Source organism: Cricetulus griseus, chromosome 3 (genome assembly GCF_003668045.3).
Source record: "Cricetulus griseus strain 17A/GY chromosome 3, alternate assembly CriGri-PICRH-1.0, whole genome shotgun sequence".
NCBI lineage: Eukaryota > Metazoa > Chordata > Mammalia > Rodentia > Cricetidae > Cricetulus > Cricetulus griseus.
The window spans coordinates 61,304,710-61,331,061 of NC_048596.1; the positions used below are offsets into that span (position 1 = coordinate 61,304,710).

General features: G+C 48.9%; 1 protein-coding gene and 1 non-coding gene across 2 annotated transcripts in view; one reads left to right on the forward strand and one right to left on the reverse strand.

The window, feature by feature from the left end:
* The window catches only part of Cfap46 (cilia and flagella associated protein 46), an 86,994-nt gene that overhangs the window by 27,545 nt on the left and 33,097 nt on the right, over positions 1-26,352 (forward strand). The window contains exons 17-33 of the mRNA XM_035441279.1: positions 526-659; positions 1,640-1,852; positions 2,496-2,661; positions 2,769-2,918; positions 3,663-3,770; positions 4,256-4,422; positions 9,930-10,061; positions 10,594-10,756; positions 12,494-12,581; positions 14,983-15,121; positions 15,501-15,684; positions 19,214-19,385; positions 20,026-20,231; positions 20,692-20,898; positions 21,168-21,317; positions 23,612-23,760; positions 24,448-24,546. Of these exons, the coding sequence (XP_035297170.1) occupies positions 526-659; positions 1,640-1,852; positions 2,496-2,661; positions 2,769-2,918; positions 3,663-3,770; positions 4,256-4,422; positions 9,930-10,061; positions 10,594-10,756; positions 12,494-12,581; positions 14,983-15,121; positions 15,501-15,684; positions 19,214-19,385; positions 20,026-20,231; positions 20,692-20,898; positions 21,168-21,317; positions 23,612-23,760; positions 24,448-24,546 (2,627 nt within the window). The remainder of the gene's footprint in view (positions 1-525; positions 660-1,639; positions 1,853-2,495; positions 2,662-2,768; positions 2,919-3,662; positions 3,771-4,255; positions 4,423-9,929; positions 10,062-10,593; positions 10,757-12,493; positions 12,582-14,982; positions 15,122-15,500; positions 15,685-19,213; positions 19,386-20,025; positions 20,232-20,691; positions 20,899-21,167; positions 21,318-23,611; positions 23,761-24,447; positions 24,547-26,352) is intronic.
* Trnak-uuu lies at positions 12,151-12,223 on the reverse strand. The gene has a single exon. It is a non-coding gene; the product is annotated as a tRNA-Lys (tRNA).

Here is a 26,352-nt window from a genome sequence, read left to right on the forward strand (position 1 = left end):
CAATGGGAACAAAGCAGAGGCTGGGAGCACCCATTGATTTATTCCATCAGAGTCTAGTGACACAGCATGACCAAAGACAAACCCTGTGCTCAGGGAGCAAACTGCCAAACGTCAATGCTGAGAGTTGACATGCAAGGAGGCCAGTGGCTGAGACTGACTAACTGGACTGCCAGCTAGTGGCTGGCCTGATCCATGTCCTCTGGTGGGCTTTGCAGTCTTTGAGCTTGCGGAGCAAGTTCGGGAGGCTTCAGGGAGATGAACAGTCGGCCAGTTGCCATGGTAGAACATGAAGGCGGTTCTGCCCTCCCACTGAAGTGTGATGATGAGTGTGGACCACACTTCTGAAAGAAGCCCTCCTCTTCTTGGGATGCATGAATTGGCAGGCCGCTGAGGCAAGTGGAGTATGCAGGTCCATCAAGTGCTCTTCATTTGTGTTTGGCTTTTTCAAAAGCAGGGTTTGCTGCACGTTCCCCCAGTGCTGTGGTCTGCTTACTGTGACTTCTATGACTGTATGCTTCCTCCCAGGCCACTGTCCATTTGCTGCACTTGGAAGGTGTGGAGCTGAACAGCCAGGCCATCCCCCCTGAGGACTTGAGCCAACACCCAGCTGGCTATGTGCCTGAGCCACCAGATATCAATCCAGAGTGGATCACATACAGGTGGGTGGGAGTCCCAGCCACCCTGTAGACCAGCGGTTCTCAACCTGTGAACTGTGACCCCTTTGGGTTCACACATCAGATGTCCTGCGTATCAGATATTTACACTGCATTTCACAATGGTAGCAAAATTAGTCATGAAGTAGCAATGGAATAATTTTATAGCATGGGGTCACCACAACATATATTAAAGGATCATAACATTAGGGAGGTTGAGGGCCACTGCTCTTGACCAAGGGTTGAAGAACTTTCATTTGCTCAGACCCCATTGTGGATGAAGCAGGATACACATATTAGAACCTAGACTGTTTGTAAGCCATGGCTAAGAGTGGCTTGGACTAATCAAACAATTGTCAAACCAAACAGAAGAAGCATGCTACAGAGACTTTAGTGACTCACTAAAATACTGACTTGGCCCTGATGGGAAGAAGTTTCCCAGCTGAGCTGATGGGAGAGAGTTACTTTCACCACAAGCACTGTGATGAGTGGCTACACTGCCTTGCTCTAGGTACAACCTAGCAGGCCATGTGTGCTGGGGGCAGGTGCAGCTATAGAACTTCTTGGAGCTAGGGGGTGAAGGCAGCCAAAGAGGTGAGAGAAGGCAGCCTGGAAGAGGCCTTAGGCCAGCACTCCTCCTCAAACCAGGGAGCTCTTAGCAGGTCTGTAAGACTCATCGCATGGGAGGAGCAGTGTGAGGCAGCTTGCCAGTATCTGGGTAGGAAGGAAGAACAGATTAGCATATCTAGAGGATATGGCAAGGGCTAGGTAGGACCAGGTATAATCAGGAGCATTTGGGACAGTTGCATGAGGGGAGCAGCACCAAGACAGTCTCTCTAGAGCCTGGATCCCTGGCCTAAACAGACAGCCAGAAATGCCCCCAAACCTGAGTGGGGATGACCCAGACAGTCCAGGCTCAGTGGTGTGTGGGATGGGGAAGGTGGAGGCTGGATGTTGAGCTGACTGCTCACTGTTTGTTGTTTCAGAACCTGGATAGAAAGCCTGTCACAGTATGCAATGGGCAACTGGCTGCGTGCTGCAGAGATTGGGCAGGACTTAGGGGAATCCTGGGTTGTGCAGAATGCTGTGGTCTGTGTTCTGAACCACAACCGTCACCTCATCTTGTCTGGGAGGCAGAAAGAGCTGGTGGATTACCTATTTCACTTCCTGACCATCCTCAAGGCCACTGGCTACAAAGGGTAGGTGCGGACACCACACCTGCTTATATTTAGGGCTCATAGCTGTGGGGTCAGGCATGACTGTTGTGGGGACAATGAGTTGAGAGACTAGCAGGCATGGGTAAGGCCTGTGCGTGGAGGCATGGTCTCCATGGCCCAGGGTACTCACAGCTGCTTCTCTGCCCTCTGGTGGCTCTGCTCCAACACTGCCCTCTGGTGGCTCTGCTCCAAGCCGAGGCCCACACACTGGCACTCTGTGAAGCGGCTCAGTGGTCATCCCACCTTGGGCTTGGGCTGGGGCTGGGGAAAGGGTGGGAATTTCATGACTGTTTCTTATCCAGACTAATGAGACCTTAGATTAATGTTTCCCCAGCAGAAATTTCAAGTCTGAAGGCATCACATTAGGCTACAAAGTGAGTTCCAGGCTGGCCAGGGCAACATAGCGAGACCCTATCAAGAAGGAAAGAAAAAAAGAAAGGGAGGGAGGGAGGAAGGAGAAGCAAGCTAGTACTTAGTGTCCCTCACCCATGGTCTTTGTTAAACTACAACCATCCTCTCATCTTGACTGGGAGACTGAAGGAGCTGGTCTGGCTCTGTGAGCTTCCACATGGGGCTAAGCTGTGTCCTACCCTGACTGTCACAGCTCTCATGTCACACCCTCCAGGGACCCTGTCATGCTGGTCATGCTCTGTGATGCCCTGGCTCGGGGCCTGATCATCAGCTGGATTCCCACCCAGACACCCGAAAAGTCAAAAAGGAATGTGCGCCCCAACTTGGTTCATATTCCCATGGAGTCCTCTGCCTCATCGGATATCAGAGCGGCCGTGGAGGTACCCTGCCCTGCAGCCCAGGGGTGGGCCACGGGGGAAGGCTAAAGGGAGGATGGCTCAGGGACCCCTCTTACATCTGCCTTGTGATGAAGACATGCTTGATTTAGGTCTGTGAGTTCGCACTGAGCCTCACCAATGGGAATGTGCCAGAGGACATGGTCCACACCAGTGTGCGACAACGTCTTATTGCCACCTGGGTAAAGGCCAAGCAGCTATTGCAGCATCAGATTGGGCATCGACTGGGCACTGATGAACAGGTGGGTGCTGAAGGCACCCTGAGGGGTTAGGACCCACAGACTGCCTTTCCTCATTGAGCTGTGGTCAGAAGCGTGGCCACAGTCGTTGGAAAGGGGATCTTTCCACCTAGTAAGGCCTGAGGTTCTCTACCATCACTACAACTGCCACTCTTGAGAGCCAAGGCAAAACGTCTCCAGCAGGTCTGAGCTCTGGGTCTCTCTCTCACTGCCACTCATCAGCAGGGCCATTGCTTTGACAGGCACCAGCACGCCCCCAACACAGCACCCATGAGAGCAGGGTCTGGGAAGGAAGAAGGGAATATGAACTCAAGAACTGCCACCATGACCCTGACCCTGCAGCAAGTAAATCACTGTGAGGAGCCGGAGGGAGGGAGCAGGGGACGGCCCAGGAGGGACATTTATACTGGGCCAGACAGAAGGGGTTAATGGGACATTCCCATACCAGCAACCTCCTTATCAGGGCTCAGCAATCTTCTCCCTCTAGAAAGCCCTCCTTAGTGGCCAGACACACTGTCTTCAAGGCTCATGAATACACAGACTTCATACCTTGTTGCCTAAGAAGATAGCGTAGAAGTTGATTATTACCAAAAAGCCTAAGATATTAACATTCCAAATAACTGGGGTCTGGCTCTCCCTTGAGACTAATGCTACACAGGATTATCTCAAAACTGGTTCAGTTTTCCACATCTTTCCTTCCCTGTTTCCCGGGGGCAATTGGACACTCTAGCCCTTCTATCCCTCCAGAGTACCAATGAGGGCATCAACTCTAAAACCAGAGTCCTTGTTGCCGTTGAGATGTACTCATGCAATGGATTGGGTCTCATGGACTTCACTGTTCCCCCCCTAGCCCAGGTGGGTGTCCCCAGGTATCCCAAGAGGTAAGTCAACAGCTCCCATCCAGGAAAGATGAGGAAGCTGTGGCTTGGGGTCCTGCCCAGGTCAATCAGAGCTCAAACCCACATCCACACTACAGCTCCCCCTGCCTCCTGACAACTGCCTTCTCTCAAAGTACACATGTCTGGCTTTGGCACGGAACTGTCCTTTATGGAAGATGCCAAGTGGGCCTGTCTGTGCCCTACTTCATCCCAAAACTTCAGCACAGGCAGAGGTGTAGAAGGGGCCAGGCATGCCTTAAGTGGTGGGAAAGTCACACGAATGGAGCTGCTGGGACCAGTGGCTTCACCGATCGGTGGTCTGTCTAGAACTGCATGTGCTCAGTAATTCATGGACGGCATGCATGCTAAGCCATGCGCATGGTCATTGTTGAGGGCCACAGACTACTACAAAGTCATTGTCACTAATGTGGTGTCCTTGTCCCCGCTTCACATGCTGGGAAGGTGGTGAGAATGGCCTCTGAGTGCAACTGGTCAGAACCCCTGGTAGAGCTGCAGATCCTGTCGCGCCTTGCCTACTTCGCCTATGTGGCCCACGACCATGAGATCACTATGGCATGTTCGCAGAATGCCACACAGATGGGCCTCAAGAACCTGCGGTCATTTGACGAGTAAGTGACCTCCATGATGGTGTCCTAGAGTGTCATACAGTAACATAAGCAGTGTGTGGAGTGTGTCCCATGCCACAGAGCAGGGGCTAGAGGTGCAGCCCTCCTGAGCAAGGGATGGCTGGTAGGACTCTGACTGCCATGACCCTTCATCTGCTTGTCTGTGTGTGCTACAGGACAACACAGTGAACAGGGTCGTGAAGCTGTGTGTTAATGGCGACTCAAAAGACACACAGGCCTCAGTGAGGAGGTCTGTGCAACAGCTATCTGTGTGTGACAGGTAGGAGAGGATGGTTCTCTTAGGTGACACTGCTGTGATAAAATACCACAGCTGGGGAAGCCCACTAAATGGGATTTTATTGTTCATGGCATAGACCCTGGATGTTCAAGTTCAGGGCATGGCAGTTGGTGGCTACTGAATGTCACTGCCTAGTTCACATGGTAAACTAGGTCGCTTCACATGGTGGAAGAAGAAAGAAGCACCTTTATATTCCTTTATGGGACACGATTCCATCCTGAGACTTCAACCCTACCCTTCATTGCCTTCATCTCCCAATAGCCCTTCTACTACTGCCCTGCCCCCCCCCCCATTGAATCAGACTTCAGTATGTGACTTTAGGGAACATATGTAGTTCTCAGATCAACCATGTTCCAATCCTGGTACAGACAGTTTTGCCCAAGTTATTTTGGAAGAGACAAGATGCATGACACTGAGATATAATAGCAATGCCCCTGAACAGACCATCACCTGGCTTGCTGTATGGGAGACAGCTTCTCTTTCAGGTCTCCCATGGCAACTGCTGGAGATTGCCAGTCGCCAAGTGTATTAGTGTATTTTTTTTCTCATTGCCCTGAACTGATGAGAAGCAATCCAAGGGAGGAAAGGGTTACTTTGGCTCTTGGTTTCAAGGTACAATCTATTATGAAGGGAAGGCGTGGCATCAGGCTGCTAAAAGGCAGTTGAAGTGTGCAGCTGGAATCCCTCACCACATGTTTTGTTTGGCAGAACAGGAAGCAGGGAGCAGATAGAGAGTAAGGCCAGGCCGCAAAAACTTCGTGGCCTGTCCTTCGAGACTGGCTTCCTCTAGCAAGGAAGTGTCACCCCCCTAAAAGTCCTACAACCTTCCACAACAGTGCCTCCAGCTAGGAACCAGTGCAAACACATGAGCCGCCGAGGGACATTTCTCATTCTACCTGTAACACCAGTGAAGCACCAGAACGTGCCATCTTCCTTCATAGTTTCTATGTTCCACTATGTTGACTCATGATCAGAAAACTTAGTCTTTCCTTCTCCCTGAATATGGGGCTGTTGTAAAGGGTGGTGTTGTAACAAATGACCATGCAGCCAAGAGAGTTTTCCTCAGGGCTCTTGTTTTTGGCTTCTTTCCTAAGTCCAATTGCCCTGAAATAGAGTCATGATCCAGGGCTATGAAGGTGTTTCCTTTGCCCAGAGACCAAATCCACAGAGTTATTCCCCACACCCATGTCTCCAGCCTTGCTTTATGAGCCCTTGAAGCTCTCCTGTGTTGGCAGGTTTTATGGGCATGGAACATGTGCCCTATGAGGACAAGGTCAAGCATGTGTCTTGCTCACAATGACAGCTCCACGGCTATGTTCATACAGCTGCTGAGAGCTGAGAGTCAGCAGCACCCCATGATCTGTGATGTCTGTAACTGAAGTATTCACATGTCCAGACGATCCTGCACATGCAGGGGCAAAAACATCATCATGTTGATACTGAGGAATAGGGCACTGTTCCTATGTGTTCCCTGAAATACAGGAAATGACACACAAAGTCTTTTCTGCTCAAAAAACAACTGTCTAGGCAAGTCTTTTCCCAGATTCAGCCAGGGTACAGAGACCATCAAAGCTGTGGTGGAAGGGAACCTAACTACATCTCAAGCTAACATCAGAACTTGGCACTGTCCACGCGATGCTAGTTTTGTAGACAGGCAAAATGGAAGAGTGAGAGATTTAACAGAGGCTTTCACCCAGGTTCTAGAAAGCAATTAGGGCCAGATAATGTGTGGCAGGGTCGTGTCTCCTGAGGAGAGATCCTGAGAGGCCATCCCGTGGAATTTGAAGGTGTTGCTTAAACTGAAATAGGAGTCCCAGGGGGTTGGAGATGCCAAGATCACAAGAGCCCACTGAGGAATAGGAGATATCTCCGTTCTGACACATAGGGAATAGGAGATAGCTCCGTTCTGAGCCACATGTGAGTGGCCATGGCCTGGGAACGGGGCTTCAGATCAGATTGCTCTGAACAATATGCTCCTCCTTGAAAGCAGTTGTATTTTGTTAGTCACAGAACAAAAGAAAATCCTAAATCTATGTATTTCTGAACACACTGGTGGGCCCAATAGGAGGGTAGCAAAGCAAAAAAACTGTTATCTGATGACATCCACTACTTTTGGCTTGGAAGAATAATCCAGGGTCTTTATATTAATACATTGTAAAGGTTTAACTCTAGTTAGGAACATGTTAAGTCAAATACCAAGGTGGCAAATGAATGGCTATTGAGAGGACAGAATAATGTTGACTTTGGATCTGCAGCATTCCAGATCTCCTCAGCCATGATGTTCTAACCAGTCAGCCCTATAGCATCTTTAACACTTTTTTTTTCCCTTTGAAACTTCATTTCACAGGTAGGATGCTATGACTTAAAACAATGTGTTTGGGTGTCAAGTTGACAATAGGTAGGCTTGTAGTGGCTAAATTACTTCAATTGTCAACTTGATTGTATTAAGAAGTACCTAGGACATTAATGAGACAGACCTCTGGGGCTGTCCTTGAGGTTGTTTTCAAAGATGTTTAACTGGAGAGGAAGAATCATCTTGAATGCAGGTGGCACCATCCCATGTGCTGGGGACATAGACAGAGAGGGACAGAAGGAAGCCAGGAGAGCACCAATACTCATCTCTCTCTGCTTTATGATTGTGGGTCAGATCCATGTGGCCAGCTGCCTCCTGCTCCTGCCTTCTCCACCATCACACCTATTGTATGCATTAGTGATGAATTCCGAGTCACCAACCCAAGACATCAGTATCACATTAAAGGGAGACTGAAAAGCACATCCCTCTGGAGTCATTTAACCAAGAGCAAATCCAGATTTGAATTCTCTGCTCCCTGTGTCTTCTGTCCTCTGTCTGTCTGGTGCATGAGTCTGAATCTGTGCCTGTCTAAAGACTGTGTCTGTCTCCCAGTGTCTGGCTGTTCTGTCTCTGTGTGTCTAACAAAGGGCTTCCCTCTGGCTTTACTGAACAGTACAGAAAGCACCACCTGGGGAAGGAATAGGATGCTTTATAGAAATCTTTAACGGAGTTTTATGAGGGATCAGGTCTCTGGTTCCAACTGGCCCAGACAATAGACATCATTGTTTATCAACCAATATCCACAAATGGTGGCTTTCAACCTTCATCATAGGTTTTAAGGTGTGTCTTTCAACCTCTGTATTTGCTTCTTTCAGCAAATGATACACAAGCATTGTCTGAGTCAGGGACAAGGAAGTGTGCATAACTCAAGATTAAGGCTATGCATTAGCTTAGGTTGGAAAAGTTGACTTCATGAAAACTCAAGGCAAGTAAGGTTGGTTGATAAAGTCAGGTTAAAAAAAGTTTGAGTACATAGTAGGACAACAGTCTTAAATCTTAAAGTGACCTCACAGTGGTTAAGTCTGCCTGTGAGGTCCAGCAAAAGGTCCAGTCTCTCAGAATGGAAGAGATATGTTCCTAAGATTGCATCACCACACACCATGATGGGCTATATTCCCTCAAATGTGAACCAAAATAAGCCCTTCCCTCCTTCACTTGTTCTTACCAGGAATTTAGTTACAGTCACGAGAAAAGTGGCCAATGCAGTGTCTTTGGGTGCCCTTGCCTTTGCGGGCAGAGCCTTTACCACTGAACCGTTTCATCTCTTACTTAGATCTGATAGTGAGTTGGAAGGGGCGGTGGGAGGGCAGCGTAGCTGAAGTCCACTTTCCATAGGCTCTGCAGGAAAGATTGACAAGACCCCAAGGTAGGGGCCAGGATGTTGCACCCTGTGGGGCACTGGCAGAGGTGGTCATATTCAATCATGTGCAAAATCCACTTCTATCACTCAAACATTATCCTTAGAAGAAACAAACAAATTGGGAATCTATGCAGAAAGGGTTGCTGTGTGCTGTTTGTGCTACTGTACACAGCCACGACCTGCTTAGGCACAGGAAGAGAGACGGGCACAGCACCAGGACAGGCTAGCACACTCTCCCATCAGTGATACTAAGTCAAATCTAATTTATAAAGGAAATTCCTGTAATAAATAAAGCAAAGATGCCCATGCATACAGGGAACCTGGGGGCAGCCATGCTGAGTGCCTCCCTAGGCCTTCTGAAGATCTTTTATAGACCACTGTTGTCCCCTCCTGGTGACTGCTGTCATTGCACCCTGCAAACTTCAAGGGTCAAAATTCCCAGCCTTCTTTACACCATCCTACAACCAATGAAGGGGGGTTTAATTACCACCCAGCCTCTGTTTACCTTCAGACCACAAGTTCCCACTGGACGGCAGGTCCTTGCAGGCTAAGGGTCAGACGCACCTCTTCTCCACTGGTTCCTTGGAACATACTGTTTGCTCCAGCAAGCAGGTGCCCATCTTCTAGGGCCCCAGGACCCAAAGGAAATGTTCCCAGAACAAGTATATCATTTACAGGATAAAAATCTGTGCTGCAGAGCCAAGCAGCCAGAACATGCCCTCCACCTCCCACCCCACCCCACCCCACTCCACCCCATCCCTGCTCTGCATGTGCCCAGACCTCTGCTGCACCGGGTTTGGGAACCAGGAGAGTGTCTATGGAGCTATGGTGCTGCTCTGATATGGTGCTTCAGGCCTATGTCCCCCTCTGAGCAAAGAGTACAGGATGCCTGGGACAAGACATTCTCCCCAGGAAGCAGAACCTAGCTGAGGACAGACCCAACAGATAGTTGTACTGTCCCACTGATGGATGGAAAGCCACCCCAAACAAGTGGCAAAAAAAAAAAAAAAACAGTTAAGGGGTCTGTCTCATGGTTCTGTGGGTTCACTGGGCTCTGCCAATTAGTTCTGGTTTGGGGTCTCTCATAAGGGTTACTGGAGAGCCCATCAGTCAGGCACACATAGAGCTGATTCCCATATCCCCAGAAGTTCTCTGTGGGTGGGCATCTCCAGGAACTGCCATGGGCCTTGCTGTGTAGTATCTCTGTAGATGCCAGCACCGAGAGACCATCCTCTCAGGGAATGCTCAAGACACCCAGGCCAGATGTGACCATCTCAGTTCACTGGCAAGGAATGCCTCAGAAGGTAGAGTCACTTGCCCTGAATCATCTACCAGTTGGGCGAGTCCCTAAGGCACAGGGTTAGGTAGAGATGCACATTCATCTTTGGCTGCACTTGCAGGGCCATGTGAAACTGGGTGAAAGGACAGCATTCTTAATGAGTGGAATCCAGCACGTATTACTTCCCACCTCCCCTAAAATCACTCTGTACCTTCTCCAGGATCGATGCCAAGCTAGCAGCAGAAATTCTGTGTACTGTGGCCAGCATCCAGGGCCGGAGCATCATGGAGAACATGAAGGGTAGGAAGCAGCTACGGCTAGCAGCAGCCAAGGTCTTTGTAGAGAGTGCCAGGTATGCAACTGGGGGATGGTCTGGCAATGTGTGGGGGAAAACTGGTACAGTGCCACAGTGATGCTGTGGGGGTATTGCTGAGTCCCAGGGGAGGAACTGGCTAGTACCAGTAAGCCTCCAACTACATCTTGTCATGCAGCTGAGCTCACAGATACCAGGGCATCCATGGACAGTACTGGAAGAAGCTCAATAGAGCTATTGAGCTAAGTGGTTTGCCAAGGTTGTCTGAAGGATCCCTAAGCATACAGGGGCCTAAGTAGCAAGGGGCAGGTAGACACAGCAAAGGCCAGGCCAGGAGAGCCCATCATTGCCCTGTGATGTGGGCAGCACCTGGCCCAAACAATTTGCTAAGGAGGAGGTATAGCGGGCTTGCCCTTCGATGGTGCCTGCCATGCGGTGCCAAAGCTGTACCATCCTGATTCCACTCCTTCCCTACCAAGTCCAGAAACTTCTAGATTGGATGTACCTAGGGGAAAGGTGTGGCTGAGTAGCCTGAGCAGCCTACATAATTGGATGAGGCATGTCTTTTCAGGTTCGGGGGCCTGGCAGGCAACAGTACTCTGGTGATGATGGCCGCCCGGCATTTCTGGAACACATGGCTCCCACTTCTGTCCTCACCAGTCAACAGGAAGAAGGCAAAGGGATCCCTCCAGCGAATCATCGGCATCATCAACAAGACAGAGGCCAAGAAGCAGGTGCTATAGGGACACAATCTAGGGTCCTAGGAGGCCTTACCCTCAGGCCTGGCCAGATTCACAGAAAAAGCCAGTCTCGGTGTGGCTCCCCCTGAGTATGACTGCCTCGGGGCATGGCTTGATTGGGATATGGCTCCTGTGGGACATGATCCCCAACAAGACATGACCCACACTGGGTATGACCTCTACAAGATACCTCCTTCAACTTCTCCTGCTGGATAGCACAGCATTCTCCAGATCCCAGAGAGGTAGGAGGTTCTTGGCCATCCTCAGTGGTGGCCTCTGACCTCCTGTCAAACAGGCCCAGAATTCTCTCCCATTCTCTTTTTGTTTTAAGCAATTTTGAAACAGGGCATTTCCCCTATTCTCAGTTTGGTTTATCCCTTCCCTTTCTGGTTTAGTTTTTTTTTTTAATTCTTTTTCTGTTATCTGGAGAATTAAAGGCAGAGTATTGATTTGAGATCCTCTGTATTGACAGGAATATTCACAGCTGTTAGCTTGTCTCTAAGCATTGCTTTCACTATGTCCCAGAAGTTTTTTTCTTATTTTTTATTCCACTGATTTATCATGCTTCACATCACTGAAAACAACTGTGTTATGTTAAGAAAGTAGTCTGTGTGCTGTATATGTGTATATAATGTTGGGTATGTGATCGGTGTGTATTGTGCTATGAGGTGGTGTGTGGGTGGTATATGTTGTATGGTATGAGGTATGTATAGTATGAAGTTTGGGTGTTATGGTGGAGTGTATGTATGGCACAGTGTTTGATGTATACATATGGTATGGTATGTGGTGAGTATAATGTATGCATATATACATATGTGGGTATGTGTGTGTGCAGTGTGTTGGTTAGAATTTGGTATGTGTGGCATGATATTATGTGTGATATCAGTGTGTGTGGTTATGAAGTGTTGTACTATGGTGTAAGATTAACTCAAAAAAAATCAGTATACAAATGATAAAGAGGCTGAGAAAGAAATCAGAGAAACATCACCCTTTACAATAGTTACAAATAACAGAAAATATCTTGGGGGTCACTCTAGCCAAACAAGTGAAAGACCTATATGTACTATGGTGGGCATGGAATGTGTGTAGTAGGGTGTGTGCACAATGAGGTGTCTTGTGTATAGTATGAGAGTGTGTGGTATGGTGTGGTGTGCTGTGGCATTGTGTATCTACGGTATGGAAGGTTTTTTGTTTTTTGTTTGTTCGTTCGTTTGTTTGTTTGTTTGTTTGTTTGTTTGAGACAGGGTTTCTCTGTGTAGTTTTGGAAGCTGTCCTGGCACTCACTCTGGAGACCAGGCTGGCCTCGAACTCACAGAGATCCACCTGCCTCTGCCTCCCGAGTGCTGGGATTAAAGGAGTGCGCCACCAACGCCTGACAAAACAACTTCCTCCGGAACAGGGACTTGAACCCTGGACCTTCAGATTAAAAGTCTGATGCTCTACCGACTGAGCTATCCAGGCTCCTGGTATGGAAGGTTTTTGCGTGTATAGTATGCGCATGGTATGGTCTAGGTGTGGTATGGTACATGTATAATACGGTACACAGTGTGTCATGCATGTGTGGTATTGTGTGCATGGGGCACGTATGGTGTATGCGCTGATAACATTGTGTGACTTGATGGTTCTGAAATTTCTGTCTTTTGTTCATTTTTTTTTCCGATACTAATGAGGAACAAGATGGAGGAACGCATCAGTCCCCTCCAAGTGTGCCATTTGTTTGTTTCACTTAAGGATACAGAGAAAACACTGCTTCTGCACCAGTGGCCAACAGCTGACTTCCAGGGTGGAGGGACAGCACCCGAAGGCCAATTCCTTCCAGGTTGGTAGCTGTGGGTCCAGTGGCAAAGGTAGAGTTCTGGAAGTTTGAACATTCCATGTTGTACATCCTGTGTCCTTACATGAGGCATTGCAGCCATGACTGTGTCCCCGAGTCTGCTTAAGATCCTATGGAAGCCCATTTTGCAGAGAGAATACCCAGGATCCTCCATCCTACCAAAGTGGAGAGCCTTCACAGTCAGCCCTTTGCTGTGCTGCTAGACAAGTCATCTCTTCGTTGTTGTTCTCCTCCTCTCCCTCCTCCCCCTCCTCCTCCTCCCCCTCCCCCTCCTCCTCCTCCTCTTCCTCCTCCTCCTCCTTCTCCTCCTCCTCCTCTTCCCTCCTCCTCCTCCTCCTCCTCCTCCTCCTCCTCCTCCTCCTCTTTTTGGTTTTTTTAAAGACAGGGTTTCCCTGTGTAGTCCTGACTGTCCTGGCACTTGCTCTGTAGATCACGCTGTCCTCAAACTCACAGAGACCCACCTGCCTCTGCCTCCCGAGTGCTGGCATTAAAGGTAGGTGCCCAGCTTCATGTCATCTTAATCTTATTTTCTACCATAAAACATTTGGAGATGCATCCTCAGCAAAATGAGGGAACACCCTGACCACAGCCCAGAAGAGCTCTGCTCAGTATCATTTCGAGTTTCTGAAAAGAGTACATTTTCTTCTCATGATAAGATTCTCTGCCACTGGGCAGAGGTGGTGCACAACTTTAATCCCGGTACTTGGGAGGTAGAAGCAGGCAAATTGCTTTGAGTTCGAGGCCATCCTGGTCTACATAGTGAGTTCTAGGTCAGCCAGAGCTACACACAAACAACAAAACCACCTTCTCTAGATGAAAAGCATCAGAAGGTAGAATCAGGCAAGCAGAAATTCTGTAGAATGAGGCACACTCTCAAACAGACAGAAAAAAACTTTTACAACGGATAAGAAAGGCAGAAAATTAATAACAACGTGGGAAATGCTCATACCCAACGTGGCAGCTGCGGGAGGTCAAAGACCCACCAACTACCAGTGCCAGTCAGATGAGGATGGTGCTCTGGCTCGGGGCTCAGCTCTCCCAAGCCTTCCTCCCTTTCCCCAGTGTGCATGCTGAGGCTTGAAACTGAGCTTCCATGTAAGGACAATACTGAAAGGAAGTCCACTGTCCTTGCTGCTGGATGGCTGGGAGGTTTGACAAGCAGGGTCTCTGCCCTAAGTCTCTTACCCATTGACTGGCGAAGCATCAGGTAGACAGGGGGTGTGTACATGGTACACTTCAATACACCAAACAAGGAGCCAAGAACCAAAAGTGGAGTCTGGGCTTCTATGTAGTATTAAGAATGTGCACGCATCAACGGGGCTGTGGTGGCACACGCCTTCAGAACCAGCACTCGGGAGGCAGAGTCAGGCAGATCTGTGTGAGTTCCAGGACAAGCTATAAAGCTACAGAGAAACCCTGTCTCAAGAAAGAAGAAGAAGAGGAGGAGGAGGAGGAAGAGGAGGAGGAGGAAGAGGAAGAGGAAGAGGAAGAGGAAGAGGGGAGGAAGAAGAGGGAGAGGGGGAGGAGGAGGAGGAGGAGGAAGAGGAAAGAATGAGCATGCACATAAACATCCCTTCCATTCCAGTGCTGGCAGGTTCAGAGAACGAGCTCAGATAATAAAGGAACTATGAAGTCCCCAAGTGCCCAAGGTTAGCCAGTTTTTCCAGCCCACCTTGAGTTAGGGGAAAACCAGCCATGCCGCCAACCTGAGCAGTGCCTCAGCCAGCATCTGACAAGAGCATGGGCGTGGTCAATGCTTGCCCCAGCACCACTGTGCTAGAACACTCGGCATGAGAACCATGACAGAAGCAAAGGAAGCACCCTCCTGACTCTCCTTCATGCTCAGTGCCAGGGTTGGTGCTGGGGATGCGTGACAAATTTGGTGGCCAGGCCTGCAGCTTTCCCTGAATGTGACTGGGAACATGTAACATACGGAAGGAAGAGAGGGCTCCCACGTCCTCACCCACCGTCAGGTCATGTTTACATTTAGATTAAAAGAAAAGTAACAGGCTTTTTTAGAAGAGAGAGGTCGTGGGTACTCAGAAAACCTGGCACTCTGGCCCTTGGTCTATGTGCTGGGCAACGAAGACACTCCATGAGAGTTGGAGGGAGCTCCTTGGAGACCAGAGGGGCCACTTGGAGCTGGTTCCTTCAGATAGAAGAGTGCCTGAGCTATGGGTCGCTGCAGGCGAGGGCCACACTGACCTACCACCAACCCTATAGGGCCACTTCTAGTCTTCTGACACATACCTGCATATGAATGGAAGACTGTGACATGGGTTGTGAGGCAGTAGGGGTGTGGAGTAAGAGGTCAGAAAGCATCACGTCAGTTGGCAAGGGGCTGGCTGCCCAGTCCCCTTGAGACTCCATCTCTTCTTTACCCCAGGGTCTGAGGATGACCTCACACTCCGTGCTGCACTCTATAGCGTGCTCTTCTACACCCATGCTGACCAGAAAGACTGGGAGGCGGGCCTTAAGGTGCTGGATGAGGCTGTGCAAGTGCTGCCAAGGACAGCCCACCGCCTGTGAGTGCCCTTACCCTAAGCACCCCAGGATGCCCTCTTCACTCCTCAGCTGGGCCTCCCCGTGGTCCCTTTCCACTGAAGCACTTCATCTCCCCAGGAAAAACCAAATATATAGCACGAAAATCCCAGCTAAGTCCCTATCTGGTCCCCTCCCTGCCAACAGGAACACAGGCAGCTGTAGTTTGGTATGTCACATGTACGCTTAATGTTTTGTCATCTCAGCTGACCCGTCTTTTCCTATTTTTGGGGGGAGGGTTTCTTTTTTATTTATTCCTTAGTTACTGCTCATAGTTACATATCCATCCCCCCCATTCCCTTGCCCTCCCATGTTCCCCACCAACCTCCCCCCCCCAACCCACTCCCTTTTCCTATTCTTTAGCTTGATTTTCAAACATATGGTCATTGTGAAGGCCAAACTTGGCCAGAACTTTACCATGGAAATTCAGAAGTTCAAGGATGAGAGCGAAGACTATTTGGCCCACATGTGGTACCGTCTGGCCCAGAACTCGAGGAGCGTCTCTGGAGAGCTCACCTGTTTTCAGAATGCTATCCAGGCACTGCAGGTTTGTGTGGTGTCCATGGCAGTGATGGCAGGCAGATTTGTCTCTTGGCTACAGAGAGAATCATATGAAAAGCTTCCGAATTAAGGACTTAATGGGTCAGCTCAGAGGAAGCCACTGTGCAGCAAGCCCTGGCTGAGGGGAGAGAATCCCTTCTGCTGATTCCCCCCTTAGTCACCCATCTTGAAAAGGAGAGAGTTGGGAGAGCCCTGGGGTAAATGCCGGCCTTCCTGGAACCTGGGACTGCAGAGCAAGCAGGGCTCTGCATGCAGCAGGCTGGGACAGGCAGGTCTTGTTGTCCCCACTACCAAAAGGCCAAAACAGACATTCCATTACAAGCACTTAAGTGGGAGGGTGCTCTGACTTCTGATTTGATAACAATGGTTCTCATGAATGAAGCCCACATGGGGGCTCCCTGGGGTCCTAGTACAGGACCAGTTGGTGTCCTGGGCCTCTGAATGGAAATGTCTGAACTGTGAGAAACCACCTTGGCAGGCTGGTCAGTTTTACGTCCTTAGCATACCCTAAGGTCCTGGGTGCCAAGGACCAGGGCAACTCTCAACAAGAGAACTAGGTCCATCTCAGGGCCCAGGCTGTGGCTTCAGAGACATGACACTAATGCATGTGGTTAAGGGGAGTCCTGCAATTTGCTTCTGGAGACCAAGTAACTGGTCATCCTGAAGTCTCCCTGCTGGGTTTCAGGGTCAGGCAGTATTGGGCATCTCAATGAGGAAGCTGGACAGGCAGCCCCCTGGGAAGGGGAAGCCACCAGGCTGGCCTAGAGGAAGGGTAGAGGGCTCAACACATTCAGATGGACACTGAAGGTATATCTGTCCTCAGTGCCCTTGACTCTCATCCTTGAAATTTGTTTTTATTTATTATTTAAATGTACTTGTGTATAAAATATGTGTGAGGTGTGTATATATGTGTATGTGTGTTCATGTGTGCAAGCATGAGCATGCACATGCTATGGCATGCCCGCGGAGGTCAGAGGACAACCTCATGTGTGAGTCTTCACCATGTACCTTGTTTGAGGCAGCATCTGTTCTCCACTGTGTGTACCAGGCCAAGGTAGGTGACCCACAAGCTCCTGAGCTTTCTCCTGGCTTGGCCTCCCATCTTGCTGTAGGTGGACTGGTATTATAAATGCACACTGTCACATCCAGATTTTATGTGGGTTCTGGGGACTCAAACCCTGGTCCTCACATTTGCACAATAAGCATTTTATCCACTGAGCCATCTTCCCAGCCCCTTGTATTCTTTTTCTTCTTTCCTCCCCTCTCTCCCTCCCTTTTTCCCTCCTTTCCTCCCTCCCTCTCTCTTTCCTTCCTTCCTCTTTCTTTCTTTCTTTCTTTCTTTCTTTTTTTTCTTTCTTTCTTCTTTCTTCTCCCCCCTCCCTTCCTCCCTTTCTGTAGTTAATTCTCAAGGCTTTTTGCCACAACCTTTTTTAGAGTATTTCATCACCATGCCCACCCCAAAATTGTGTCCCTTAGCATTCACTCTCTTCCCCAACCCCTCCTACAGCCAGGGATCACTGACCCAGTGTGCTGCTCCAGACCTTTCCCAGAGTAAAATCAGACACACCATGTAGCTGTCATATTTAGCTTCTTCCACTAAACATGGTCTCATCCTCTGGCAGCCACATTGTATTGTGTGACTGTCTTGAGTTCTTTCTTGTGACTAAGCAATACTCCTTAGACCCATACACTTGTCTCCTTAGTTGTTTGTTAGGCTCTTAAATTGTTTCTCGTATCATTTAGCCCTTGTGAGTAGGGATTTCGTGAACTTGCATGCATAGGTTTTTTTTTTTTTTTTTTTTTTTTTTTTTTTTTTTTTTTTGTGTGAACCTATGTTCTTGGTTCCCTTGGGAATGTATGCAGGAGTGGAATTGATGAGTCACACAGTGGCTCTGTGTTTAGCTAAAGAAGAGCCACCAGAAGCTGGGCATTGGTGGCGCACGCCTTTAATCCCAGCACTCAGGAGGCAGAGTCAGGCAGATCTCTGAGTTCGAGGCCAGCCTGGCCTCCAGAGCGAGTGCCAGGATAGGCTCCAAAGCTCCACAGAGAAACCCTGCAAGAGCCACCAGGCTGTGCCCTCGATGGCTGAACCTTTTCTAAGTATTGCTTGTAGCACATAGTTTTTAATTATGTTGAGGTTGATGTCTATTTCATCTTTTGTCACTTATTTTACCATATTATACCAGAGAGACTATTTTGATCCAAGGTCAGGACGATACATCCTTTGTTTTTGTCTAAGAATTCTGTGGCTACAGACTGTCTATACAGGTGCCTGTCCATTCTGAGTTTATGTGTGTGTGTGTGTGTGTGTGTGTGTGTGTGTGTGTGTGTGTGTGTGTGTGTGTTGTGTGGGCGGGACAGGGGGCAGGTCAGCCTCATTCTTTAGCTGTAGAGTCTCCACTCGGCCTTATACCTTTTGATAAGAGGATTATCCTTTCCCTCCTTAACTCCTCTTTTGAGGAACCCTTATTTCCCCGTGTTTACACAGCTTTTGTCTAAGTCACAGCTCCCATGGCACATTCTGGACTCCTTCTTACCTCCCTAATATGCCTGCTCTCTCCTCCATTGGGATTCAGGTTCCACTGGGTGAAATTCATACCCTACCTGCCCCCCAAAGCTCTGTGGCACTTTGTCCTCCCAGGGGTTTTGTTCTCTTTCCTCTTGAGACCTATCCCTGCTGCCAACAGCACCTCTGTGTAGATTGCTGTATCCCACTTGAGACCATCACCTAACCTGCAACACTTGTTTGGGTTTGGTTTTCTTGTTTGAGCCCCTTTGCAGGGGCGATCACAGACTAGCCTCTCACAGGTACTCATTTCACAGGCAAGCACTCAGAAAAGCTACAGAGTCAGCAACAGAGGCTAGAGGGCCATGAACCTGGGTCCTGAAAAGTGTGGGGGTGATGACTTGAGGCTGGGCCAAGGAAGAGAGGTGGAAAGGAGGGGTGTGTGCAGCAGGTCAGCACACTAAAGCTGGCCTGCATGTTTTCAGTGATCATAGGCCAAGTGTGTGCCATGCCATACGTTCAGCTCTTGTTTCCCTGACAAACCCTCCCACAAGCCCACAATGAGCCATGGAAGCTGTTGATAGTTTAGGGAAAAGCTGTGCATGCATGAGGAGGGAGGTATGGGGCCCTCAGTAGAGGACCTAACCCCAGAAGCACCTATCCAAGGCTTCAGATTAGCCAGACTGCCTCGCAGGGAGCCCTGCTCAGCATCTTCTGTGTTTTAATAGAGACTTAGAGTAGTGTTAGGAAATATGGGGGCCAGTAGGACAGGTAGGGCACACTTAAAACAGGTGCAGATGATCTGGGGGACTTGACCAAATTCTTGTTTTCCTACCATATGTCTGTCCCCAACTGGAGCCCTCAGGCAATCTTGGTGGCAAAACCCATCTTCCTGGAGTGGGGCTGTGTCCATGGTAAATTCTAGGGTGACATGAACCATCAAGTCTTTTGCTAATTAATGGAACATTGACCTGATTAGTGTCATATGCTTTTCTGTCTTGTCCCAAAGAAGCCAGAGAGCAACTGGCAGAAGGTCGATTACATCATTGAGTTCAGTCAGTGGATGTATTACAACCAGTTCCCTATGGAAGAGGTGATTTTTCACCTCGATTGGACAATCGAAATCCTGCTATCCATGAAACCCACTGAAGACTCCCCTGAGCCAGAGCCCAATAAGGAAGGTGAGAGTGACCATGCTGGCTTCTGCTGACCCCACACACTGTAGACCCTAACTGGGTCCAGGATGGCAGGACATAGGGGGACTGTTACTGGGCTGCCAATGTCCTCTGGTACAGGCATACCTTCCTTTTTGGCTTACAACAGTTAGGAGTGGTAAAAAGATACAGAGTGAAAATGTTCCAGAACTTGTGTGAAGGAATAGCTGTCCACTCAGCATTTAACCCATGCAGCTGAATACAGCAGGTGAAACTAGCTAGGAACAGAACAGAGCAGGCCAGCCTATGGCCTATTCTGACTGGTGTAAAGGTGTCAGGACACCACCTGGGCTTCTGCATGGGTACAAAGTCTAAGGCCAGCAGCCCTTTGCTTCCCAGGAAATGGGTCTCCTTGACTCCCAGACTCAGAGAGAAAAGTCTGGAACACAGGAAAGGCTGCATAGAAGGTATCCCTGCTGGAGAAACTCCAGTCTGGGGCAGGCAGCAGCACAATGCTAGGTGCCTAGGAACAGACAGGTGGCTGGGTCAGCATCTCAGGTCAGCATCTCAGTTCAGAAGGGGAGATACCAATGGCCAGGGGAGAGGGGACCTGCAGGAGCCTAAGCCTTTTCATGGCCCCACACTCACTCTCCACCATTCTGTCCAGGGCAGGCCTCCTCTCCCCAGTCTCTCACAGGGAGTGCAATGTCCTTGGATCTGGAGACAATCTCCTTGGACCAGTTTCGAAGTGTGAGGCAGTTGGAGGCCCTGGCCCGGGTGCATATCCTTCGGGCCTTGATGGTGTCCCGAAGCTCCTCTTCCTATGAAGATGACTGCTTCATGGCCTACAGCTTCCTCAGGCACATCTGGCAGGTGAGAGCAGGCTGGAGATGTAATGCCAAACAGTGAAGGTCCCCACCAACCCCATCCTCCTACCCCTGGGAGAAGACTCTGAAGGGCTTTTTGTGCCATCTTCTGCAGACAACCACAATAGCATGTTTCAAAGAAGTCAGAGCCTTCCCAGATGCTCTGCAAAGGCCTTTGAGAAGCACGCAGACTTTTCCCCCCTGCATCTCTCTTGGCCCTGCCACGCTCCTGTTCTTGAGGCTCCTTGAGGAGGATGCTCCCCAACCCCTGCTCTCCATCACCACAAAAACCTGTAGGTCTGGGTCACTGACCAGGCTTGCTCTGTGCTATGGAGGCTCCTGGGTTTGACCATGGCTGAGCAGCACCCTCAGATCTGAGAGCTACCTTCCACCAAGGGGCAGAAAGGGGCGATACAGGCTCTACTTTTCATGCTTCTAATTTTTATTTCCTCCCCTCCCCCCCCCAGATTTCCTTGATATCAGGAGGAAAACTACTTACAGAAAAAACTTTACAAGTAGTTAGTTCACAGTTGTCACTGCCGAGAAGGGAGAAGGAAAGGGGGAAAGAGAAGGAGAAGGAAAGGGGGAAAGAGAAGGAGAAGGAAAGGGGGAAAGAGAAGGAGAAGGATAAAGACAAGGAGAAGAAGGAGGAGAAGGTCAAAGACATGAGACAGGTGAGTGGCCCATATGGTGTACCCTTGCCTGAGGTGGGAGGCAGAGGGTAATGGTCATGGAGCCTGAACCCCAACTCCATCGCATTCACGTTGAGAGTCTTACAATCATCCCATGCCTCAGTTTCCCCTTCTATAAGACATGCTATTCCCCATCCTGGGCCACAGCCTCCAAACAGTGTGCCAGAGGCTAGCAGCCTGTCCTCACCACAGGGAATGTTGGTTTCAGGACTCCACGTTTTACAGTAAACCTTGCTTTCTCTCATGCACAGATTTCAACCCCAGCTTCCAACAAGCCATCTGATGACATCCCCACCAGCATGGAAGAGTGGGCCTCCTACTCCTGCCCTGAGGATCTGTTGTCTGTGTTCAAGCAAGACAGGAGTGACTCCACGGTTAACGCATCAAGTTTCCAGAAGCCGGTGAGTGGATCTGAGCAGCCAGCCCAGGCTTTGCCAAGGGGCTGGCAAACCCAGCCTCCTTCCCTTAAAGCTACAGCTGGCATTTTCTACTGCAGATACTACCAAAGAGGGACCCATGAGACAGAAGTTTCACAGTGGGCATCAAAAGGGAGCATCTTCCCTACTTTAGCACCCATAGCTACAAAGCTCCCTCCGGTCTATACCCTCTTTCTTTCAAATAGCTGCCAATGTCTATGAGAAGCCCCGCCCTGCTGCATCCATACTCAGGTCTACATACTGAGACTTGGCACCACTTCTGCCTGCTGTCATAGCTCCACAACATAGGCAGCTATGACCACAAGAATCACAGTATCAGCAGGGACTTGGTCCCTCTGGATGCTTCACCCCACCCCATCTCCACCACCAAGGCCACACAATCTCTCCTCTCTAGCAAATCCAGCTCTTATACAGACCTCCAAGATTAAAAACTCAGGGATAATCCGTGGCCAGAGCCTCACCCTGATCATAGAATATAATCCCTTTTGATGCAGTCACACTCAGAAGTTCCATGTGTTAGAACTCCATGTTCTTGGGGGTCCACAGTCCAGCTCACCTTCTTCTGCCTGGCTGGGGCTTCACAGGGGTGGAATTGTTTGGCATATTACTCCTGGTCATTAGTTTGGTAGGGTTCACCCATGCTGTTTGGGCATGACTATTTTACTCCCTTTCAATGCTTCAGAGTCAACTTCAGTGAACAGGCATTGGTGTGCCTGCCCACTCCCCTGCTAATGGACACAGTTTTCCAGATTCTTACAAATGAAGCATCTGTGAATGCTGGTGCCCACGTTTCTGGACCACAGTGTGGGAAACTTTCCAATGATGATGAGCAATTACCAATTGTCAAATCGCATCCCAAGGATGCTGTGCTGACTTCCATCCCAGTCCCTGGTGGTGGGGGAGCTCCTGCTGCCCAAATCCTTGCCAGCCTGTGCTAGTGTGCATGCGATGCCATCTCCCAGGGCTCTACATCAGTGCTGGGTGTCCTGTCAGATGGCACTAACCCCTCCTCTTTTGTGATGCATCTGTCCAGCATATCTCCATAACTTAGCGAAATTTCTTTATTTCTTATGGAACTGAAAAAAATCACAGGCCTGTTCTGAGAGGGACACAGCTAGTCCTTATACACTTTCCTCCCATGGTAGGGTCTTCTGTGTAGAAATGTAATATTCATTCCTAGGAAAATTAGGAATCTTTTCCTCTGTGATGGGTGTTTCCTTCTGTCCTTTCTTAAAAACACTGCTTCCTTTTTTGAGGTCAGAGACAGTATCCTCCAGTATTCTCCCCCAAGGTACAAGTAGTCTTCACCTGTATAGCCTAGTGTCTAATTTGGATCTAGTCTACCATACATGAGCTGTGTGTACAGGGGTCAGAGACCACCCAGCCTTGACACTAATCCTAGGGAGTGTGCCCACAGGCCAGGCCACATCTCTGAAACACATCTTCCTCCAGATCTTATCCCTGTGCTTTTCTATCCACTATCCAGTTACCAGAAAATCATGTTTAATATCTCATCTAATGTCTCCAACATCCCATATAACAAGCCCTACACCATAGGAGACACTAGCTCTTTTTTTTTCTTCTAGATACCCAGTAGTATAGGAATCATCAGTTTTTATTAGAATAAAAAAACTAAACGGAATATGAAATTAATGAATTAATGGATGAATCTCTTGTGTGGATCTTTAACCATGCTCTGGTGTGCACAGCCACAGCATTGTATATGACAAAGCAAAACCTGTAATGACAGACAGGGAAGAGGGCACCCCACAAACTTGTTCAACACTTGCTGAGTGCGGGGCACTGTGCCAGGCAAATCTGGGTGTCATTGGCTAACTTTACTTGCTGCTGTGACCAAAATACCAAAGCACCTTAAAGGAGAAAAAACTTATTTGGGCTCACAGTTTGAGGGTATAGTCTATTCGGGTGGGAAACCACCGCAGCAGGAACTTGAGGCAGTTTATCACAATCCATCAGTGTTTAGGAAGCAAAGAGCAATGAATGGCCACACTGAGTTAGCCTCCTGCTCATTATGCAGTCCAAGACCACATTTAGTGTGGGTCTCCTCACCTCAATTAACCTAATCAAGATAACCCTTTACAAAAGAAACCCAGAGTCTCTAATCTACTCTAGATAATCTCTCATTGGCATGCCCAGACTTGTCTCCTAGGTGACTCTATCACGACAAGTTGACAATCAGTGTTAACCATCGCCTTAGGGGACTAGTGACCACACCTGTTTGCTATGTGTTCATGCAGACATACACCTTGTACTACATAGACCATTTGGTCAAAGCCCTGCAAACGATGTACCTTCATGAGCTCAGCATCCCCATCCTGCAGCTGGCCGTGCTCATTGCAGATGTTGTGGTGGAGAGCAAGAGCCTTGCAGACCTCTACCACCTGCGGTTGGTATCACTCCTTTACCTGAACTGGTGAGAATGAAAGTGTGTCCAAAACAATATAAAACCAAACAGCACCTTGGATATTAATTCTGTAGCTGATTGTGTAAATAATAAATCCCCAAGACAGCCAGACAATGGAATGGTATCTTTATTGTAAAACTTTACCTGATCCTTAGAGAATACCTGGCTTTGAGGACACTCCTACTGTGATAGTTAAGGATCAAGGGATGCTATACTTCCAATCAAGGGGCTAAGAGAAGGAGAAGTGGAGGAGACAGTGATAAAGAGAACATGGTGACACTCGGGGGAGGAGGAGGAGGACACAGATAATGCTGGAGTGTTTGCAGGATTGTCCAAATGAAGTGCTTTAAGCAAAGCCTCAGTTGAGTTGTCTTCTGGAGGTTATGGCAGGATTTGGCAGAGCCCATCTGGGCACCTGACTGTAGGCCTCTGACGGTGTCCCAAAACATAGACATAGTGAGTAAAATATATAAGTGAATGACAGAGAAAATGTCACCTGACATTTCATAGAACCACCTAGCATGTTTAGCTTTAAAAAATTGAAACACTAAAGTTCATTTCTTTTAGTTTAACAGCTCTGATTAAGCCCCCCAAACCCAGCACCACTTCCTTTGGAGAAGAAAGCTTCCTGTGTGACAGTACCCCTTCCCTCCCTGCCTTTCCCCTCAGACTTTTACAGGTGTGTTCTGACCTGAGATTGCACTATGCAGCAACTTATCACGAGGAGGTGGTTGGACAGACATACATTGGGGACATGGAGCAGGCCAGGTATGTGCAGTGCTTGCTCCTAGGTGCGGGACTCCTCTTTCCAGTGATGTATAATCTGTTAAGGACAGCGCTAAAGAAACCCTAGCCCTAGGCTGTGGCTCCTTTCAGTACCAGCCCATTATGGCTTCTGGATCCCCAGTCTGGGCTTGGAGGCCCTGGGGGCAATTTCTAGGAAGCAGTACCTGGGAGGGCAGAGCATAGAGAAATGTGTGAGTGTCCTTCATGGTTTTCATGACAGGTTTGGGGACTGCTGAGCTGTGAGTGCTCAGCAGGGAGAAGGGAAGGAGGGTCTCCAGGACAGGATGGGTGCCAGGAATGATGATTCTGAGTAAGGCACATATTTGTTTCTGGGTTTTGGGGTTACTTTGAAGCACTTGTGATTGGCTGATAGTGGGCTGTCCAACAGCTAAACTTGCCAATTACAGAGTCTGTAGCAATCCTTTTCAGACTTAGAGACCACCTAAGAATATATAAGAATGTATACGTAGTCATATGGTTGTTAACTGTTGCAACATGGCTCTCCCCCCATGTAAATTTTATGATCGTTGTGCAAATTTTAGAAAACAAGCAAGGAAGAGAATAAATGTCCCTGCAGGTCCCATCTCTGGGGTTTTGCCATGGCACACTGGATCAGTTATGAAAATGTAATTGTGCTGTATACAATTTTTCACTTTCAGCCTTTGGCAACAAATATCTGTCGACAAAATCATTTTCATGTTGTTAGCACATCTGTGCATCCCTGGACTGACTGGGAGAGTGTTTGCTGAGTCTTCCCTGCCCTCAGATGGGGTTGAGATATGCAGTTGCCAAGCCTGGGAGAGGCTCCTGCCTCTTCCTGTTCTTGGGTTCACTTTGAGCACCTGCTGTGCAGTGTGGGAGGCACTGCAGGTGGGCTGAGGAGGAAGAAATATGACCAAGACTGACAGGAAGGGTTGGTACTAATGGTGATACCAGGACTGGTGATACAGAGAGGCCTCAGTTCTAAGTTTATGCAGTCAGGGAGTACTGGGCAGTTGGATGAGCAAGACTTTTGGGGAATCTGTGAAGAGACATCATTGGGGTGGAAGTGTTGAATACCCTGATGGGAAGAATCCTTGCGTGACTGAGAATCTGGCCTGACTGTGTTGAGTGCTGTGATGCATTGGCCTACTTCCCAATGAACTACTCTGGATATAGTATGGCGGGTGACACAGGTCTGGGGTAGGTAGCAAAAGTGAAGAAGCATCGTGGGTGTACGGGCCACCTTGCCTTCTCTATGGGAAACCCTGAGCACTAAGTGGTTTTACCCTTTTGGAGGGGTTCCAGAGGCGCATCTGCCCTACACACATTAAGACTGAGAAGCTCGTTAAACTACACATGAGCTCGTCAGACAGTTGCAGAGAGAACAGGTGCCTGGTGTGGTTCCGGGAACCAGATTGCTGCCCAACTGCAGACTGTTTTGGCTTTCATAGACATGTGTTGCCTTCATTTGGTTTTTATTGCTGTGAAGAGACACCATGACCATGGCAACTCTTATAAAGGGAAACATTTAATTGAGGTGGCTCACAGTTTCAGAGGTTCAGTCCATTATCATCATGGTAGGGAGCATGGTAGTGTGCAGGCAGCCATGGTGATGGAGAAATAGCCAAGTGTCCTACATCTTGCTGGCAACAAGAAGTTGACTGCAGTCACACTGAGGGAAGCTTGAGAAAAGAGACCTCAAAGCCTGTCCCCCACAATGACACACTTCTTCTAACAAGGCCACACCTCCTAATAGTGCCACTCACTTTGGGGGCCACTTTTTCTTTAAAACCACCACATGTGTGA